Here is an 18380-nt window from a genome sequence, read left to right as displayed (position 1 = left end):
CGATTAACGTGATACTTTAATTTGTTAATAACACGAAGCGTTTGACTTCATTTTATTTGTTTTTTTACTTTTGATTTTTCAAGTGTAATCTTTACTTTATTATGCTATTACATTACACGGAACCGATTCCAATTCCGTTTTCAGTTCAATATGAATATTAATTTCCATTGAACTTGAGTGAATTAAATGGATTCGCTTGTACGTGTACGCACATAGGAAAATGTCGGATTCGATTTAATATTTTTTGCATTGCTAAACATTGAACAATGGTAATCACTGCTGGACCAATACTGCTCTTGTTTCGTTCGAGAAACGCACTTCAAGCAAAAGGGCTTCGAGTGACAGCTGCCAAATAGAGCACTATTTTGTATCCAGATTTTTTAGAGTGTTAAAATTTGTTTGACACACTGTCCAGTTTCAGTAGTCTATGCTTGAATACAGTGGTTCGAGTCTAAAAACTAAGAAAATTTGACTAACAGTCTATGTCGTTTGATGAAGTGGATTGAATTCGATGGAGCTTATAATTCAATGACCGTAATTTGGAAGAAGTCAAGCACTTTCTGATATCTGTTAGCCGGTAAAAATCATGAGTACGCCAACAAGGTGATAAGCCGATTGAATACTTCCCACCAAAAGATTGACTTAATTATAAGTGATTCGTCTCCTATCTTCTGTTGTTTAATTTTTGTTTAATGGACAAAATACAAAGTCCTACCCTTAGCTTCTTTTGAAAGATTGTTTGTCGAATCGAAGATTATCCTCGGTGCAATTGTGTTATCATATTACAACTCAATGATGAACGATTCTCAAGATGTAACTTTTGGCAATGAAACAATTCTGTTGCTGACTGTCGCAAAAATCATTTAGGAACAGGTTTAACAAGATATTACTTTGATAATAATTGTTAACCTGGTCATCAGTTGTCGCGAGACATTTTGTCACTGTACAGTAATTTCTTCTCTTGTTATCAAATGTGTCCTTAGAACAGTGGCAATTATTGCGGAATGGATGTTTTGAGTTATTATCAGATGATGCTCTATGATTAGCGACGAATGTATAAGAAAAGCCATCGCTTTAGTTTATTACAGCGAAGACGAACACAACTTCTGGAAGCACATGATGAACGAGCTTTATCATGCGACTTATTGCATGAATGAATTTACGTAGGTAGTTAGACCTGAATAACCGCAATAAATATCAGTACTAACAACTGACTGGGTATAAGTGTACCACTTCAGATAATGTTGTCCTAGTCCAGCCCAGCTTTACTCCCAAAATCCTCTCCCTTCCTAATATGAAATGTGGACAAAATATCGAAAATAATCCAATCGTCTGAGGGTACACTTATTAAATCGTTTCGGGTTATCGCACCGACTGAACAATAAAATTATACGCTTGGCGCGAAATTACGTAAATAATGTGGTTGGTTTGAACAATTGCAATTGCTATAATAAATGCGAAATGCGATTTACTTTATTATCATTTGGTATAATGTAGGTTATCTATCGCTTTCGCGAGAAATGGTGTGCTAATCGAATGGTTTGACCTTAACCGTCGTCGCTTTATTATAAAATCCATTGTTCGTGTCAGTGTTTTACATATCTTTGCGTAAAAGAAACATGAGACAAACGAAAAGAAACGATTCTTCCGACTAGGTATAGATTTAATTGGGTCTTCCATTTAACTCTTAACATAATTTTCACATTTTTACCGCAGTTTCATTCTGACTGCCGTAATCATTTACTGAAGATATTTCTCCCGGTGATTTATTGCCTTTAGGATCATTCCACGGTTGAGTGGTAACTCTTCCGAAAATTACAAACATTAAATTTCCAATGAAATAGACTGCAGCAGCAATGAAAAATATAATTCTCCACTGGTCAGGATTCGTCTAAAGAAAGAAAATGTCTGAATAAGCTAATTCGGAGCTACACATGGGGTCTCCTGGTAAAGTTATACCTCATCTGTAACTATAAATCCCACAATAAGAGGAGCAACTATTGAAAATATATTGGCCACTCCATTCGTAATTCCTGCGTGAAAAACATTATTGGCATTAGATACGTTCAACATTAATCAGGTTTAGAATTTAAACGAACCCATCAACGTTCCAGCATAGTTTGGCGCTAGGTCAATGTGATTTACCTAATCGGATAGAAAATTTACAATTTATTTTGCTGATGATAGATAAAGTGAGTTTCATTTTCTGCTCAACAAGGGCCTAGCGTAGCCACTGTTGCGATCTGTGAAATTTATTTTGCATTTTTCAATGCAACTAATGCCACACCTAATCGGGCAATGACGACCAATCTCTACGAATTAGATCATATCTTTTTGCATGTGCATCTCTGGCGAATCATAAACGAAAAGGAACATAGTTTCACCCTATCATTTCATCACCAAACACGCTAATACATGGGTGTGAGGTCGGGTACATACATTCAAAAGTTGTGAATGCAAATGAACTTGTGCATGTATGATGGTCCTAACCTCCTAACTTAGAAACACCGAAATGTCGTTGATTTGATTAACCCAAAGCGTTGACAAAGTCAATATTTTGGACAACAAAGGCCCTGACAAAGGCGCACCACAAACAACGACCAGGAAGTGTTTGATATGTGGAATCCATTTCTTTTGGTTCCCACTTCCCACACGTCCACACGAAATTTTAGAATAAGAAATGTTAATTTACTTGATATCCCAGGTAAGGTGCAGCATTTATTCCGACTGCAATCGTAAGTAAAGACACCGCCACTTCTGCATTTTCGTGAGAAACATAACTGAATCCAATCAACAGCACAGCGGGTATCCATTGACCTGAAGATAAATTAACATAATTACGATCGGCTTTCAGTCATTATGGTTCACATTACCAATTGAATTAAAGAATTTGCGACTGAAATTCAACGAAAACAATTGTCTTCGTTGAAGAAATTGTGCCAGCACGCTTAATACAAAGCTCATCACGAGTTTGGCTAGATACGGCAGGGCAGATAGAAGAGCATTCTGTAATAAAAGCGTTCTCTGCAGCAAGCGCAAAAATCAAATTTTGGGAGGAGTTTACCTCTTTCAGTTCAAATTTTAAAATATTCTTCATGTAAGCTGTGAAACAGAGAACGACATGAATTTACTTCTGTTATTGGAGTTTTGATGGGTTCAGAGGATACCTGGTGTTTTCGTCATCAGTGTCCAATATCCCCACATTTGTGCTGCCTGAGTTAAAGTTAATGCGAAAAACGGAATCGATGTTAGTATGGGCAACCATGGAGTTGACAATTTCATCGCACTCTTTTCATTACGATCGTCCTCAGTATTAGTTGACATCGATGCCAATATATAATCCTTCTCACCGTCCGATATCCAACGATTCTCGTCGGGATTATTACTTCCTAACCACCACCAAGCTACTGACCATAACAGAGATACCGCTCCCGAAAAATAGAAAATACTTGGCCAACCCATGAACGAAGAAGCTATCACACCACTGAGTGCTAGCATGATAACCGTACCGAATTCGGCCCCAACATAACAATACGTTCCTAGCGGTCCTCGTTCAGCTGCTGGTATCCATTTGGACAGTAATGTATGCACCGACGGATACACGACACCCTGACACATTCCGGAAATAACACGCAATGCACACATTCCTTCCCAACCACCAAGTGACGTACATATTGGTGTAATGATTGCAATGATTGCGCCTACCAACATCGACGCGAGTAAGATAATTTTTGCTCCTTTCTTTTCAGCTATTTGACCGGCAGGAATTTGAGTCAGGATGTAACCCCAGAAGAAACTGCTCAGCACAAGTGATTGAGTTTGTTCATTCCATGCAAAATCTTCGAAGTCTGGATTCGCCGAATCCTTATCGATCATTGCCACAATGGCCACGGAAAGATTTACTCGCAAGGTGTATGATGCAGCAATACAGGTAAATAGTAGAGCGACATGAAGGTGACGTATCCCGAGTGTTGTTGTTCCTAATGAAGTTGTAAAAGATTTGTTTATCAGAGACAACGAAGGCTAGAAAATAGTCATTCTGTGCCTTAGGATCATAATTCGACGTATTTCGTCACTGCACCTACGATCGAAAAGTGACTGATAAGAAAAGCTCAAATTGTTGCAATGTTTTTGTTTTGTTTTTCGTCTCATTATGATCCTTCGGCACAGAAAACGTAGTTCGTGACTCGTGACGAAAGCAGAATTTTTGCAGGACTACTTGTGACGAAAAATACTATTTTGTCACCTCAGCGTCGGAAGGTGAAAAACAATGTGTTGACCTCGGGAAAAAAGTTGTAAATTTAATTTTTCCGGTTGTCTTGACACCCTCGAAATGAAATTTCCAACTCCTTTCTCTCGGTGAATAAATAACTAATTTACGTCATGGATGAACAAATATTTTGTTTTCAATCAAAAAATTTGGAGAATTCCGGACCAATGTGCTCCAGAGGAATACTTTCCAATAATCCATACATAAATCCTGCTCCGTGGGCAGGTACTCATCGATAACTCAAGCCTATGGCATAATAAACGTTTGTGTTGATCTGAATGAGACGCATATCAAGGAAGAAATGGGAATATTTGTACTGAAAGCATAGATTGTAAAATCTCATTGCTTATCTTCTCATGATAGAATGTGCACACATAGTGCCAAACTCAAACAATGTTAACCATATGTAGGTAAAAAGACTCCGAGGTGTGGATGGGAATGAAGACTCAGATACACTTGTCAGAAAGGGTAGCTAGCGTCTGAAAACCTATTTTCACTACACTTGTACACTAAAATAAAGCTGATCCACTATTTACTGAATTGTTATAAGAGAACTGAGCACAAGTCTTTTCATTTGGTTTGTATTATCCTTCTTTTCTAGACCACATAATTACAGTAGTTGCTTTTCCTCGAAACAAAGAGGTTCTTCGGTTTTATCTTAGGTTTTATCACACAAAAAGCTATTTTTTGAACGCACATAACAACACTAACAAAAACTAATTCAAACATAATGAGATTCTCTACTTTTCCGTTCTGGTGCATGGTCTGTAGCGCGGAGCTCTGCATTATTCGCTTGAGTCATTATTCCTTTGGTTACCAGCTTCTTGATGTTCGACAATTTGAACGATTACCCTTTCATTATCTCGATGAATTTTCTGCGTGGAAAATTTCCGAAAAAATCAAATTTCTACTAGAGATACTGGGAGACAGTAGACGCAATACAATATCTTAACCGATTTAACTTCAGTTCGTAAACAGCAGTCAGTAACTGAAGCCTCCAGTTTCAAATTTATTGATTAGTGATTATCATTTAAAAATGAAAAATGACGACAAACAAAACAAATCTGGTAATAAACCTGTATTACCTGCTGATAAATTTAATGATTAGTTTAACTGCTGTTTGATTTACCTAATTGTAGATTAAGACAATCAGAGGTTTCGAATTTCAAAAACGGGGTCCCATCTTTTGGGTGGGTCAGGACCTCTGACTGACAACACAAATTTTTGCATTTAATTATAATGATCTAATGAAGCTTAAAGCCTAAACAAAGTGAATTATGTCGTCTTACAACATTTGTTAACTTCGTCTAATCCTTGATAGAGTTCGGAGAATAATTTTTCGATAAAAGACTGAAGACTCTGAAAAATGACTTCGCAAATAATTTTCAGTACAATAGACTCATGGATTTTTTTCGTCGATCGATTTCTTTTGCTTCACAGAAAATCGACCATCCCAACTCTTGAAATTTTTTTTTTTTTCCAAAAACACCTTTATTGGTATGAATAGTACAATCTTAGCTTGACGTTAATTTATTACTACTGATGAAGTGTACTAATTTCTTTACGAATGCATCGAAATTAGTAAAACGTGAGTGGGTTGACGATCCATTGACCGGGCCCAAATGAAGTGTTCGGATTCCTCATTACGTCAATTCGTGTGGTTTGAGTCGGTTCAGCCTCCTTACTTCGCTTGTGATGTCGAGCAGGAGAATGGCTTCTATGTTGGTGTGGTTTAACAGCCTCGTTTCGTGCTTGATGGCATATTCTCGAATTACTTCGGCTACCCATTTTATTTCTAGATCTCTGTGTATTTCTTTGTTCGTCACAAAACGGTATGCGTTGGTGATCATTCGTAGAAATTTGTTTTGGCATGTTTGGATGACTTCGATGTTTGATTTTTTAGCGCAGCCCCAGAGTGCTGCACCGTACATCCAGATCGGTGCTAATATTGATTTGTAGATCAATCTCTTGCAATACAGGTTCAGTTGTGAGTTGTATCCAACTAGCCAGTACATTTGTCTTGATTTCAGTTTAATTTGTTGTGCTTTCTGTTTCACATGATGTTTCCAGTTAAATTTGTTGTCCAAATTTAGTCCCAGATATTTTGCTGACTCTGCCTGTGGAACTGGATTTCCATTTAGGAAGATGCGGAGATTGCTATTTATGTGACGCAATGCGAAAGTGACGTGATTAGATTTTGACTCATTAAGTTTTATTTTCCAATCGATGGTCCACTGATTTATTTTATCCAATGATTCTTGCAGTTTTTTAACAGCCTCACTATGAGATGAATCCGTTGCCATAATCGCTGTGTCATCAGCGAATGTGCCAATGAAAGAGTTCTCTGAGACGGGTATGTCGGCAGTGTATATCGTGTAAAGGAGAGGAGCTAGTACGCTTCCTTGTGGTACACCTGCCATGATTGGATAGTAGTTGGAATAAGTTTCTTCGTCTTTCACTCGGAATTTCCTTTCCGACATATATGATTCAAGCGATTTACAGTAGTTTTCTGGAAGTATTTTGCTCAATTTGTAAATGAGTCCTTCGTGCCATACTTTATCAAATGCCTGTGATACATCTAGAAATGCTGCTGGGCAGTATTCCTTATTTTCGAACGCTCGTTCAATTGTAGTAGTCAATCTATGAATTTGCTCTATTGTTGAATGTTTGTTTCTAAAACCAAATTGGAAATCAGGGATTTTCACAAGAGGTTTTATACGTTTGATCAGTAGTTTCTCGAAAATTTTTGAGATTGTTGGTAGGAGTGAAACTGGTCTATACGATGTAACTTTCTCAGCTGGCTTGTCGGGTTTTCTCAACATAATTACTTGTGCAATCTTGAAGCTCCCTGGTACACACTTCAATTTTAGACAGGCGTTGAAAATATATGTGATCATATACATGGCTTGTTTTGGCAGTTCTTTGAATACACCTGGAGCAATCTCATCTACTCCTGGTGCCTTTTTTTTGTTTAGCTTGTCAATTTCCGTTGCGATTTCATGCGGAGTTATTTTCTTAATTTTTTTGTATGGTTGATATAATTTTGTTGTATCAACGTTCGATTGTATCTCGTTGGGTTGAAACACTTCTGCTAGGTATTTTGCAAAATATTCCGTTTTTTCGCTATCCTTCCTTATCCATTTTCCATTGGAGTCTTTGATAGGTTGGTTTTGTACGCACGGTCGCTTGAACTTTCTTGTAGCTTTCCATAATGAATAATCATTTTCCTTACCCGATCCCAAATTACTCAGGTATTTGTCTAAACATTTTTGTTTATGCAGTTTTATGAGTTTGTTGACTTTGTTGCTTATGTGGTTGAAGTAATTTTTGTCATTCCGATTTCTGGTTCTATGCCAGTATCTCCGTGCTTTCCTTCTTTCTTTGATTAAGTCTCTTATCTCATATCTCTCTTGTCTCTTATTAGCTGGATAATTTACTTCTTGAATGGGTTTTGGTTTTAGTTTCGGAGTTGCTTTTCTTGCTGCATCTCGAAGCAGGCTGATGAATTTTTCACACTGAAGATCAACTTCCTGTTTTGTTTTTAGGCTGACGTTTAAGTTTATTGACTCTTCCACCAATTTCCTGAAGAAGTTCCAATCTGTGTATTTATTAGTGAGATTTTCCTTTTTGTTTTTTAGTACAACTGATGCATTGAGGGTCAATAGAACCGGCGTGTGATCTGATGTTAGATCAACAATGTTTTCCAGTTCCACGTTGTTTGTTGAGATTCCTTTAGAAATGAAGAGGTCCAGTAAATCTGGTATTTTTTTCGGGTCTGCGGGCCAATATGTGGGCCGTCGTGCAGAGTGGTAGGTACAGTTTTTCTTTTTACTCTTGAAAATGGCAATTTATCTCTTCATGCTACGAATATCACAGAAAATCGATAAAGTATCTTGAACCACCCTAAAGTCCAAAAAAAATTATTCCGAATTCAAGTCAAGTTTCAGTACCCTATTTAGAGTACCTTTCATGCTTTAAGTGCGTTGAACAAAGTCAAATGAGTCTTTTTCCATTGAGGCAATTATCAACAGTGTAAAATCCTGTTTTTCTGGGATAACTTCCGAATCCTTAGTCCCAAATACACTATCTTGGAACTTGACATCGGGAATTTAATAAAAAAAAAGTTTTTCAAAATCGGTTAACAATTACTTGCAAGATGGAACTGTTTTGCTACAACTATGTTTCGATGTTTTCTCTCATAAGACCCTGACTTTCAGTCAAGTGAATTATTTTCTTTTGAGTAGAAAGGGAAGATAGAACTGATAAACATTTGTACTTAAAAATCCTGTGAATCGATGACAATGATAAAGGTAAAACACTGTCATCGACGACGTCACCAACAACAAGTAACTACTTCTGGCCGTAAAGTTAACTTCGTGCCAAAACGTGGGGTCAGACTATAACTTTCTGTTTTAATTAAACTCTATGCGATTCCATAATCAAATGAAGTAAAAGATTTCCATGATTACAACGCACCACGCTTGCCATTTATAATACTATGTTACGTCACTGTTTGTAAATATTCGTTTTGGCAAGTGTGAGTTTTGCGGACTAGACGAAGGCTAGTGGAGTAATCACTCGAGCCAAAACAAGCTTTTCCCAACACATCGCAAACAGTGATGTAAAATGCACTTTACCGTGCATTGCGTAATTATGTGAAATCTTATATTATTGTACATCGACCAATCAAATGTTGCCCACTCTGTAAAATCATTGTTCACTTGCATATACCTACCTTCCCATCCGTCATAGCATATACATACACACACGATAAGCCATCAATGCATCTCAATCTCTTGAGCGCCAACCGCGAGATTTTCGTATAACCACAAATACAGTCAAAGATTGTTCGTCATGAGCATGTATGCGTTCATTCACAATGTTCCATGTAATCATAAAATGCCTCTTCTTTGCATCTGTTTTTGTTTCCATTGAATATTTGTTTAGTAAAGTATTCGATCATGTATCGGTAAATCGTGTAGTCAATAGAATTGCGAAATTTGATACATTCGTGAACTCGATTGTTTATGTTTTGTCATATTAATAAGTGATTTCCCTTCGCCTCTGTTTTCACAAAAGCGAAAAAATATCTGACTTATGATCTTGTTGTGATTAAAAATAGTTTTTTTTTTTGGTTGTACCCACATTGAATGCAATTGATTTTAGCATATTGATAAGTTTTTAGTCAACACAATCGTGTAGTGTAACAACTCGACAAAAAAAATCGTGTACCAAAACGTGTAAATATCGTTCGTGATACGGACGGAATTTTTATTTTAATTAGTTTTTACGTAAAGTTATGTCGAATGTATCCAGTGATGACGACCAAAGAAACCAACCAAATTTGCCGAACCAGAGATTTGAAGCGGAAGATGGAAGCAATGGCATATCGAAAGGACGTAAGTTTGATAGTTATCCTTGAATTAAAATAATTTGAAAAGAGAACTTAGTTTCGGAATGAGTAATGTCGTGCGTAAATCATTATAGTAAATGCATAGTTTTAGCTCATTCCGAAAGCTGAAGGTAATTTACATTTTTTGTTTTCATTTTTATGTAGCGTTGAAACTAGTAACATTGCCGTGAATTTTTTTACTTAGTTTATTGAACATTTTGTTATTCAAACAAATTAGCAATTGGCTGTGTATGGTGCAGCACAGACGATAAGTTTGTCAAACTGGATCTTATTTATCTTATACTCTCTCCGCATGTTGGAAAAGTAAACATGTACCTGCAAGGTTACTTTGAATTTGGTACTGGAAAGACGCATTCCGTATAACAAGTACCAATTCATCAAGAAGTACAGCTACCGTTTAGCTCTATTGATATACTGACTGAGATATACATTTAATTTGAAGGTGCACTTTGTACGGCTTTCAGTTACTTTCGAATGAATGAACACTGGATTTGTGATTACTTTCTCTTTGAAGCATGGGTGGCGTTGCTATAGAGATTGTTCTGTTATGAATCAGGCATGAGCGCCGACGGAGAAACCTCGGCGGCGGCTAGCCGAAAAAAATTTCTCGGCGGCGGCGAAAAAGTCGGCTTGAGCCGGCTTAAAACGGCTCGGCTGGAGGTTCCTTTTAACTTTTTTTCAAAATAAAAACGTTTAGATAAATTCATGGAAAATGAACTAGTAAGCATGAAAATGAAATTGTACGGAAAGCGAAAATGTAGGTAGATTAGGTTGTTCAAAGTGCAAGTGGAACTGGTCTTGTTACAAGCAAGTCTCTAAGGCTAAGGTTCACTAACACGTCAAGTTTTATTGCCTCAAAACTTGAACTAAATGGAAAATCATGCTCCGGTACACTCATTTAACTCATTAAGAAAATGGTTTTCGATAAGAAATCGAAAGCTCACGAAAATCAAGTAAAAATTGAAAAGAAAAAAAAATCGAGAAAATTCGCAAAGATCGATAAAGTTTTCTCAAATTTGTGAATTAACTGATTGTGCGCCTTCGGCTCGTTCTGCAAAGGTCATACTTGCCAAAACAACAAACTTAGAAGCGAGGACGTAATATACCATTCTGGAAAATTCATGAAAATTCAAGAAAATTTTCAAAATTTTCTTAATTTTATAAAAAAAATTCAAAAAGTACTTGAGCTGCTTAGGATCAACAGGAATCTCGGTTTTCAAAATTATTTCACCCATTCACCTTTCGAAATCTTTATTTCATTTTCCAGCCGTTTCAAGCCGGCTTGAGCCGTGTTTTTGGCACCGGCTCGGCTGCGGCGCGGCTTGCTCAAAAATGGCCGGTGGCGGCTTGATCGGAGGCTTATTTTCGGCGGCGCTCATGCCTGTTATGAATCTAAGATTTTGCTGCAAACATTTGCATTGTATGCAGAGGACGTTAGTCAAATTTAGACATGAATTTGCTTCAGCTGTTCCACTAAAAACAAAAGAGATTATACGGATAAAATAGCTACATGCACGCGTGTGGTAGTGGTAAAACCGTATAAGCAGGCTTGCTTGTATAAGTTGATCAGCTGGAAAGAAACTGAAGTAAATTCATGCCTAAATTTCAGTGACGTTCGCTGTCACAATTTTATGAACCAAATTTTTAAATAAAGAAGAAGCAGATTTGGGAGCCCTGCCTTTTGTTCGTATTGTTTCACTTTGAATGAACTAAGTTTTTGAGGATAAATAAATTTACAAAGTAACTGTCAGTGCGTTGGGTCCACTCAAAACTCCGTCCAAATTTTCAGTTTTTTTTTGTCATCTAAAATTTGTCACAACTTTCTTTACATTTCAGCCAAATTCGGCATTCGTCACTTGCAAGTGTTTCTACTGTTTTCATGCCTATTCATTGCCTATGCTCTTCGAGTAAATTTATCGATCGGCATTGTTGCAATGACCGATAACTCCACCAATCCAGACTTTGTGGTATGAGTAACCATTTCAGCAGACATACCTGTGATAAATCGGTAACATTTTGTTCCTATTACGTATATAGCAATATGACTGGTCCGAATCGAAACGTGGATTGATTTTGAGCAGTTTCTTTTGGGGATATGTCATTTCGCAGGTACCGGCTGGTCTCTTGGCTCAACGTTACGGACCAAAAATCTTCCTTCTTTCGACAGCACTCATATGCTCTCTATTAACGATTTTAACGCCGGTGGCAGCGTCTCTTGGCTGGAAAGTGTTGTGCGCATTACGTGTACTACAAGGACTTTCCCAAGGGTTTGTCTTTCCATCAGTACACACTAGGTAACCTTATGCTACACGAATAAGTAAAAATTCGGGAAAAAATGAATTTTCTTTCACTCAGCTTAGCAAAATGGGTTCATCCTTCAGAACGTGGACTCTTGGGCACATTTACGTATTCTGGCACACAGATCGGAACTGTGCTTATGTTGGCTGTGAGTGGTGTGATTGCTGCATCGTCATTGGGTTGGCCAGGAATATTTTACATATCTGGTGCCCTGGGCGTTGTGTGGAGCATTGCATTTTACATATTTGGAAGTAATTCGCCATCGGATTATGCATCGATTACGAAAGATGAGCGCGAGTACATTGAGTCGATGCCGGGTTCATCGAATGATAGAAAGAAAGTCATTCCGTGGAGGGAAATATTTAAATCGAAACCGTTTTGGGCGCTACTAATCAGCCATTGTGCACAGAACTGGGGTTTCTGGACGTTGCTGACACAAATACCGTCCTACATGAAGCATACCTTGAATTTCGACATAAAATCGGTATTTGAATCGACCATCAAATCAGTCACAGCTCCGTTGATAAAATGGTTTCGCTTTTCAGAATGCTTTGCTGTCGGCCTTACCGTATCTCTTTATGTGGATTCTGAGTTTAGCGTGCAGTGAAATATCGGATTATATAATGAGACGAGGATATGTGTCCGTTGGAGTCGGTCGGAAAATATTCAACTCGATTGGACTTTGGACGCCAGCCGTTTTATTAATTGCACTCGGTTATGTGTCCAAGGAAAATCCATCTCTGGCCGTCGTATTACTAACTACAGCTATTGCAGTCAATTCAGCATCGTTCGTTGGCTACCTAATAAATCACATGGACTTATCGCCGAACTTTGCCGGAACTCTGATGGGTCTTACCAATGCTGCGGCGAATGTTTTTTCCATTTTAGGTCCAATGTTTGTCGGATTTGTCGTTACTGATGCGGTAAGGGTACTTTTCACCTAGGACTCGATTTTGCATTGCGATGGAGGAAAATGTAGGAGACAATGTGATCCAAATTTGTCCCCGAATTGGTCATCAGGGCATCGCAGTGAAAAATCGATTTTAAAAAACGTTTTGAACGAAACTAAGTCACTCAGTTCCACTGATTCCAACTAACTAACTCCCTTCCTTAATTTATGTTTGCAAATGCAGAAAGATCCGATGTTGTGGAGAATTTGTTTCTTTGTGGCAGCAGGAGTGTTCTTCTTCGGTAACCTTATCTTCATCATATTCGGCAAAGGTAGCATTCAGCCATGGAATAACATACATAAAGCAAATGCATCCGACAACTCTGACAAATGTCAAATGTGTAAGTTGTTTCACCTTTACATTTTCCCGTTGCATGCTGGGAGTAGATTTGAATACAATAGTGTGCTATACCAACAAACACTAACCGAAACACATTAACACACACGAACACATTTGAAAAGTTGAATAATTTTTTTAGATTGTAATGCCACTAGCCGTCGTTCACATTTTAATGCTGACGAAACGCGTGAACTATTAGAAGTTGATGAGGACGGGAATGAGGATCACTAACATTTCTTTTAATTGGCATGGAGTATTTTTTTCAAAATTACTGACCTCCCTATCCATACTCTATGGTTCCATGGGGTGTACTGATATTACATTCTTATGGTCAGAATCTGTTCCCCAGAAAAAAACTTTTTTTTTCATTTTAGCATCCAGCACCAATACCGTTGATACAATGGACATTGCAGATTTTGAAAAATCCAGATGAAAACAGGAAATGTAAGCACTGTTGTCGACTGTCTCCGTATTATCTCTATCTTTTGTAAATATTTTAACATTTCTGTTGTTGTACATGACATTTATCTGAATAAACAAATATACCAGAAGCAACTCTTCCTCCATGCGGCGTCGATTCATATTCGTTTCGAGTGGTTCCACAGACGAGAGAGGTAACACAGTCAGGGCTTATTCTTGAGAGTTTTAATTATGAAAAATTCCGAGAAATTCTGGCAAATAATTTCGAAATTTTTCTGGATGTTTTTAGAATTTTTCAGAATTAAAATTCCTTCAAAATAAGCCCTGATCGCAGTAAAACATTCTTTATATGGCTCTGTGAGGAAAGACTAACATTATGCATCAGTTCGTTATATATGTATATGCAGCTCACCGTTAAACTTCTCCACATTTATATACCCTTTGCATTTCCAAAAACAAAACACTCCGAATACTATTGAGTAGCAGACCTGATATCATCATTTTCTGCTCATACCTGTCAATTGAATTGGTTTCAAAGGGTTTGCCAATGGTTGTAGTCGTAGATAAGCTTTAAATTAATCATCGAAAAGTCATAACCTCTGTGGTGATATCATAGGGTTAAGAGATAGGATTAATCTCACTGGCTTTATACATCTGTCTTCTTCTTAAGTAGCCATTCAACATTAATGTTGATAATTGTATTGAATTTAAAAAGTTCTCACATTTTGCAGTAGCCACCATAAAGGTTATCGATGAAGACTTTACGGTGTCCATGTCCACATATCGACCGTTCATAAATGCTCTTTGTAGCTTCCACTCATTATTTTATAGGAAAAGTTTTAATATTTTCGAACGGAGAAACGTAGAGGTCTTGCAACGTGACATAAAATAAAAGTTTCACGACGTGACAGGCAAGACAGTCACTAACAAGATAATAAGGAAGAGACTCTGACTAGGGAAAACCATTGTAGAAGTTGATGATAAGTACTGGGGTCTTATAGGTTTACGCATACGTTTGTAACACGTCGAATTGGACTCCCTGAGTAAGGGGAAACCGATTGTGGTTGTCTAGAGATGCCAAATCAGTGAAAAAAAAGTCCGTCTGTCGGTCTGTCCGTCTGTCTGCACGATAACTTGAGTAAAACGAATCCGATTTTAAAAATTCTTTTTTTTCCCGTTTGGTAATGTCAAAAGACAGGCTAAGTTCGAAGATGAGTGATTTTAGATCGACCCCTCCCGAGCTGTGGCCCAATAAGTGCTTTACGGTTTCCTCCGGACATTTAAACATTACACTTGTAACTGATACGTCAAATAAAAGGTATTTACAATACCGATCGACAAAAAAAAAAGTTTATGGAAATCGGATGACCGACTCGTGAGTTAGACCCCTTGGTGTGAAACAGACACAGGGCGGCAAGCAGTTTTTGCTTGTAGGTCGGCCACATTTCAACATATTTCGTCTGTTTTAGCTTTATTAGATAGGTATTGACCGTACCAATCAGGGAAAAAAAGTTTTTGAAATTATGTTCTCCGGAGCGTGAGCTCTTATCTGGCTACTCGGCCGTACAGTGAACGTGGAGTATTTTGTCAATATCTCGAGTAAATTTTGACCGAATTTCATGATTTTTTTTTGTTTGAAAGGTATTAACGAATGTAAAGCGTCGGTAAAATTTCCGGTCTCCTAACAAAATGGCTGCCGGTGGCCATATTGGATTTTAATAAAAGTGATATATATTGGGAAAAATGGTACTTAGAGAGTTTCTGTTAACATGGAAATAATTTGTTATGTGTGTGGGGTGTGTTTCAGGCATCCCATATATGGACATCTATATATACCTATATACAGCTATATTGAGCTATATACAGGCATATAGAGCTATATAATAGCATATTCCTCTGTGAAATGTTTATTTACAGTGAAATATAGGTAAATATAGCGGTATATAGCTGTTTAAACGAGGTATATGTCGTCAGCGCCCCCACCTTTTTGGGCTGGGGTTTTCGTTGCTGATTATTATGAGCTAGGTTTTGTGCTTTCGAAAGATGCTACCTAAAAGTTTTGTGCTGCTCAGGCACCCGAGCACAAAATTACTTTCTATTCAAAACATGTCACTTTGTATGGTAGACCCCTAACTACACCCAAAATACAATTCTAGGACTAAAATGAACACATTGTGTGCTGACAATATCACCCCACCAATAGTTTAGTGCTGCCACCTGTGTCCAGCACAAAACTACTTTCTGCTCAAAACATGTCACTTTGCATGCATGGTAGACCCCTCACAATTCTCAGAGTTTGTCTTGCATGCAACAGAATTCTTGCACAATAGCCTGAGTCCATTGTGCATGTACCAAGAGGCTTGCACAATAGTCACAGTTCATTGTGCATGCATCACGATGCTTGCACAATAGTCAGAGTTCATTGTGCATGCATCTTGATGCTTGCACAATAGTCAGAATCCATTGTGCATGTGGCAAAATGCTTGCACAATAGTCAGAGTTCAATGTTCATGCATCTCGATGCTTGCACAATAGTCAGAGTTCATTGTGTATCCAACGGAATGCTAGCTCAATAGTCAGAGTTCATTGTGCATGCATCTTGATGCTTGCACAATAGTCAGAATTCATTGTGCATGTGACAAAATGCTTGTACAATAGTCACAGTTCATTGTGCATGTGACAAAATGCTTGCACAATAGTCAGAGTTCATCGTGCATGCATCTCGATGCTTGCACAATAGTCAGAGTTCATTGTGCATGCATCTCGATGCTTGCACAATAGTCAGAGTTCATTGTGTATCCAACAGAATGCTTGCACAATAGTCAGAGTTCATCGTGCATGCATCTCGATGCTTGCACAATAGTCAGAGTTTATTGTGCATGCATCTCGATGCTAGCACAATAGTCATAGTTCATTGTGTATCCAACAGAATGCTTGCACAATAGTCAGAGTTCATTGTGCATGCAAAAATAGGCTTGCACAATAGTCAAACTTCATTGTGTATCCCACAGAATGCTTGCACAATAGTCAGAGTTCATTGTGCATGCATCTCGATGCTTGCACAATAGTCAGAATCCATTGTGCATGTGACAAAATGCTTGCACAATAGTCAGAGCTCATTGTGCATGCAACAGTAGGCTTGCACAATAGTCAGAGTTCATTGTGCATGCAACAAAAGGCTTGCACAATAGTCAAAGTTCATTGTGCATGCAACAGAATGCTTGCACAATAGCCTGAGTCCATTGTGCATGTAACAAGAGGATTTCACATTAGTCATTGTTTATGCATTCTGTTGTATGCATAATGAACTGATGAACTCTGAACAATGCAGAATCACAAACCTTTGAATGACCGTAAATAAAAACTTATTATTAAATATCTGTGACCTTGACCTACAATCAAACTAACATATTTGCTATAAGCTATTTACCATGCATGCAAAGTGACATGTTTTGACCAGAAAGTAGTTTTGTGCTGGGCACAGGTGGCAGCACTAAACTATTGGTGGAGTGATATCGTCAGCACATAATGTATAGATTTCAGTTCTGTAATTGTATTTTGAATAAAGTTGATATATTAGGGGTCTCCCATACAAAGTGACATGTTTTGAGCAGAAAGTAGTTTTGTGCTGGGCACAGGTGGCAGCACTAAACCATTGGTGGGGTGATATCGTCAGCACATAATGTATAGATTTCAGTCCTGCAATTGTATTTTGAATAAAGTTGATATATTAGGGGTCTCCCATACAAAGTGACATGTTTTGAGCAGAAAGTAGTTTTGTGCTGGACACAGGTGGCAGCACTAAACTATTGGTGGGGTGATATTGTCAGCACATAATGTGTACATTTTAGTCCTAGAATTGTATTTTGGGTGCAGTTGATATATTAGGGGTCTACCATACAAAGTGACATGTTTTGAATAGAAAGTAGTTTTGTGCTCGGGTGCCTGAGCAGCACAAAACTTTTGGGTAGCATCATTCGAAAGCACAAAACCTAGCTCATAATAATCAGCAACGAAAACCCCCGCCCAAAAAGGTGGGGGCGCTGACGACATATACCTGTTTAAATAGGAATTTATGAAAGTTGACTTCGTACGGGGCTGTCTATATTGCCTCCGGCAATTTATTTGTATATGATAACAAGGCAAAGAGTGGATAATGTAAGTGATTTTAAAGCGCGAATAGCTTTTCAGTAGAGAATGAAGTAAAAGAAATGAAGAGTTTCACAGTAAAGTTTTTTGATACAAATAGGTGTTTCGTACGGGTCGGCGTTAGCTATGTTTGGTAATGAAATGGAATTTTTGGTATTGAGTGGAATTGGTTGAAATTTTTGTAGTTTACATTTGAAGTGAAATCGGTCAATTTTTCTGATTTAGAGATTGTTGTGGTTTGTAAATGAATTTCAGCAGATTTTTTAACAAACGAAGACCTAGATTTCCTGTTTTTTTTCTGCGAATTCCCAAAACAGAAGACCTAGGTTTTCATCTACACTGGCAGAAATGTGAATTTTGTCAAGTTTTCTGCGAGTGTGATAAAGGCAAAGACACGAGCGAGTATCACAAAACTGTTTCTGAAGAATGTAGTACGTAGCATCCAATGTATTCTGGCTTAGTACTTGCCTCTTGCGAAAGTTGATTTCCCCAAAGGAAAATGAAAAAAGCGAACCGAAAATAGTCGCCATGCAATGGATCA

General features: G+C 37.8%; 3 protein-coding genes across 5 annotated transcripts in view; 2 read left to right on the top strand and 1 right to left on the bottom strand.

Annotated features, from left to right (window-relative positions):
* LOC119074105 overlaps positions 1-18380 on the top strand; it is a 220534-nt gene that overhangs the window by 157504 nt on the left and 44650 nt on the right. The window lies entirely within an intron of this gene.
* Positions 1659-5291, bottom strand: LOC119074088 (putative inorganic phosphate cotransporter). 2 transcript variants are annotated; one of them, XM_037180048.1, is made up of 9 exons: positions 5224-5291; positions 5015-5145; positions 3168-3980; positions 3065-3102; positions 2874-3006; positions 2693-2817; positions 2100-2145; positions 1960-2033; positions 1659-1891 (listed from the first exon to the last, which is right to left on the bottom strand). In XM_037180048.1, exons 2-9 carry the CDS (start codon positions 5070-5072, stop codon positions 1700-1702), a joined length of 1479 nt encoding a protein of 492 aa, XP_037035943.1. In that variant the 5' UTR covers positions 5073-5145; positions 5224-5291; the 3' UTR covers positions 1659-1699. The 2 variants fall into 2 exon arrangements, with proteins under 2 accessions (XP_037035943.1, XP_037035942.1); XM_037180047.1 differs by having other exon boundaries at positions 5015-5267.
* On the top strand, positions 9205-13821 carry LOC119074086 (putative inorganic phosphate cotransporter). Of its 2 annotated transcripts, XM_037180041.1 has the most exons (8): positions 9205-9669; positions 11520-11650; positions 11721-11977; positions 12039-12465; positions 12527-12904; positions 13115-13271; positions 13410-13576; positions 13645-13821. In XM_037180041.1, the coding sequence occupies exons 1-7, from the start codon at positions 9570-9572 to the stop codon at positions 13499-13501; spliced, it is 1542 nt and encodes a 513-aa protein (XP_037035936.1). In that variant the 5' UTR covers positions 9205-9569; the 3' UTR covers positions 13502-13576; positions 13645-13821. The 2 variants fall into 2 exon arrangements, with proteins under 2 accessions (XP_037035936.1, XP_037035937.1); XM_037180042.1 differs by lacking the exon at positions 13410-13576 and having other exon boundaries at positions 9206-9669.

The sequence above is a fragment of the Bradysia coprophila genome, unplaced genomic scaffold (genome assembly GCF_014529535.1).
Source record: "Bradysia coprophila strain Holo2 unplaced genomic scaffold, BU_Bcop_v1 contig_138, whole genome shotgun sequence".
Lineage (NCBI taxonomy): Eukaryota > Metazoa > Arthropoda > Insecta > Diptera > Sciaridae > Bradysia > Bradysia coprophila.
The sequence above is the reverse complement of the archived record's forward strand: the minus strand, read 5'-3'. Positions and strand labels throughout refer to the sequence as shown.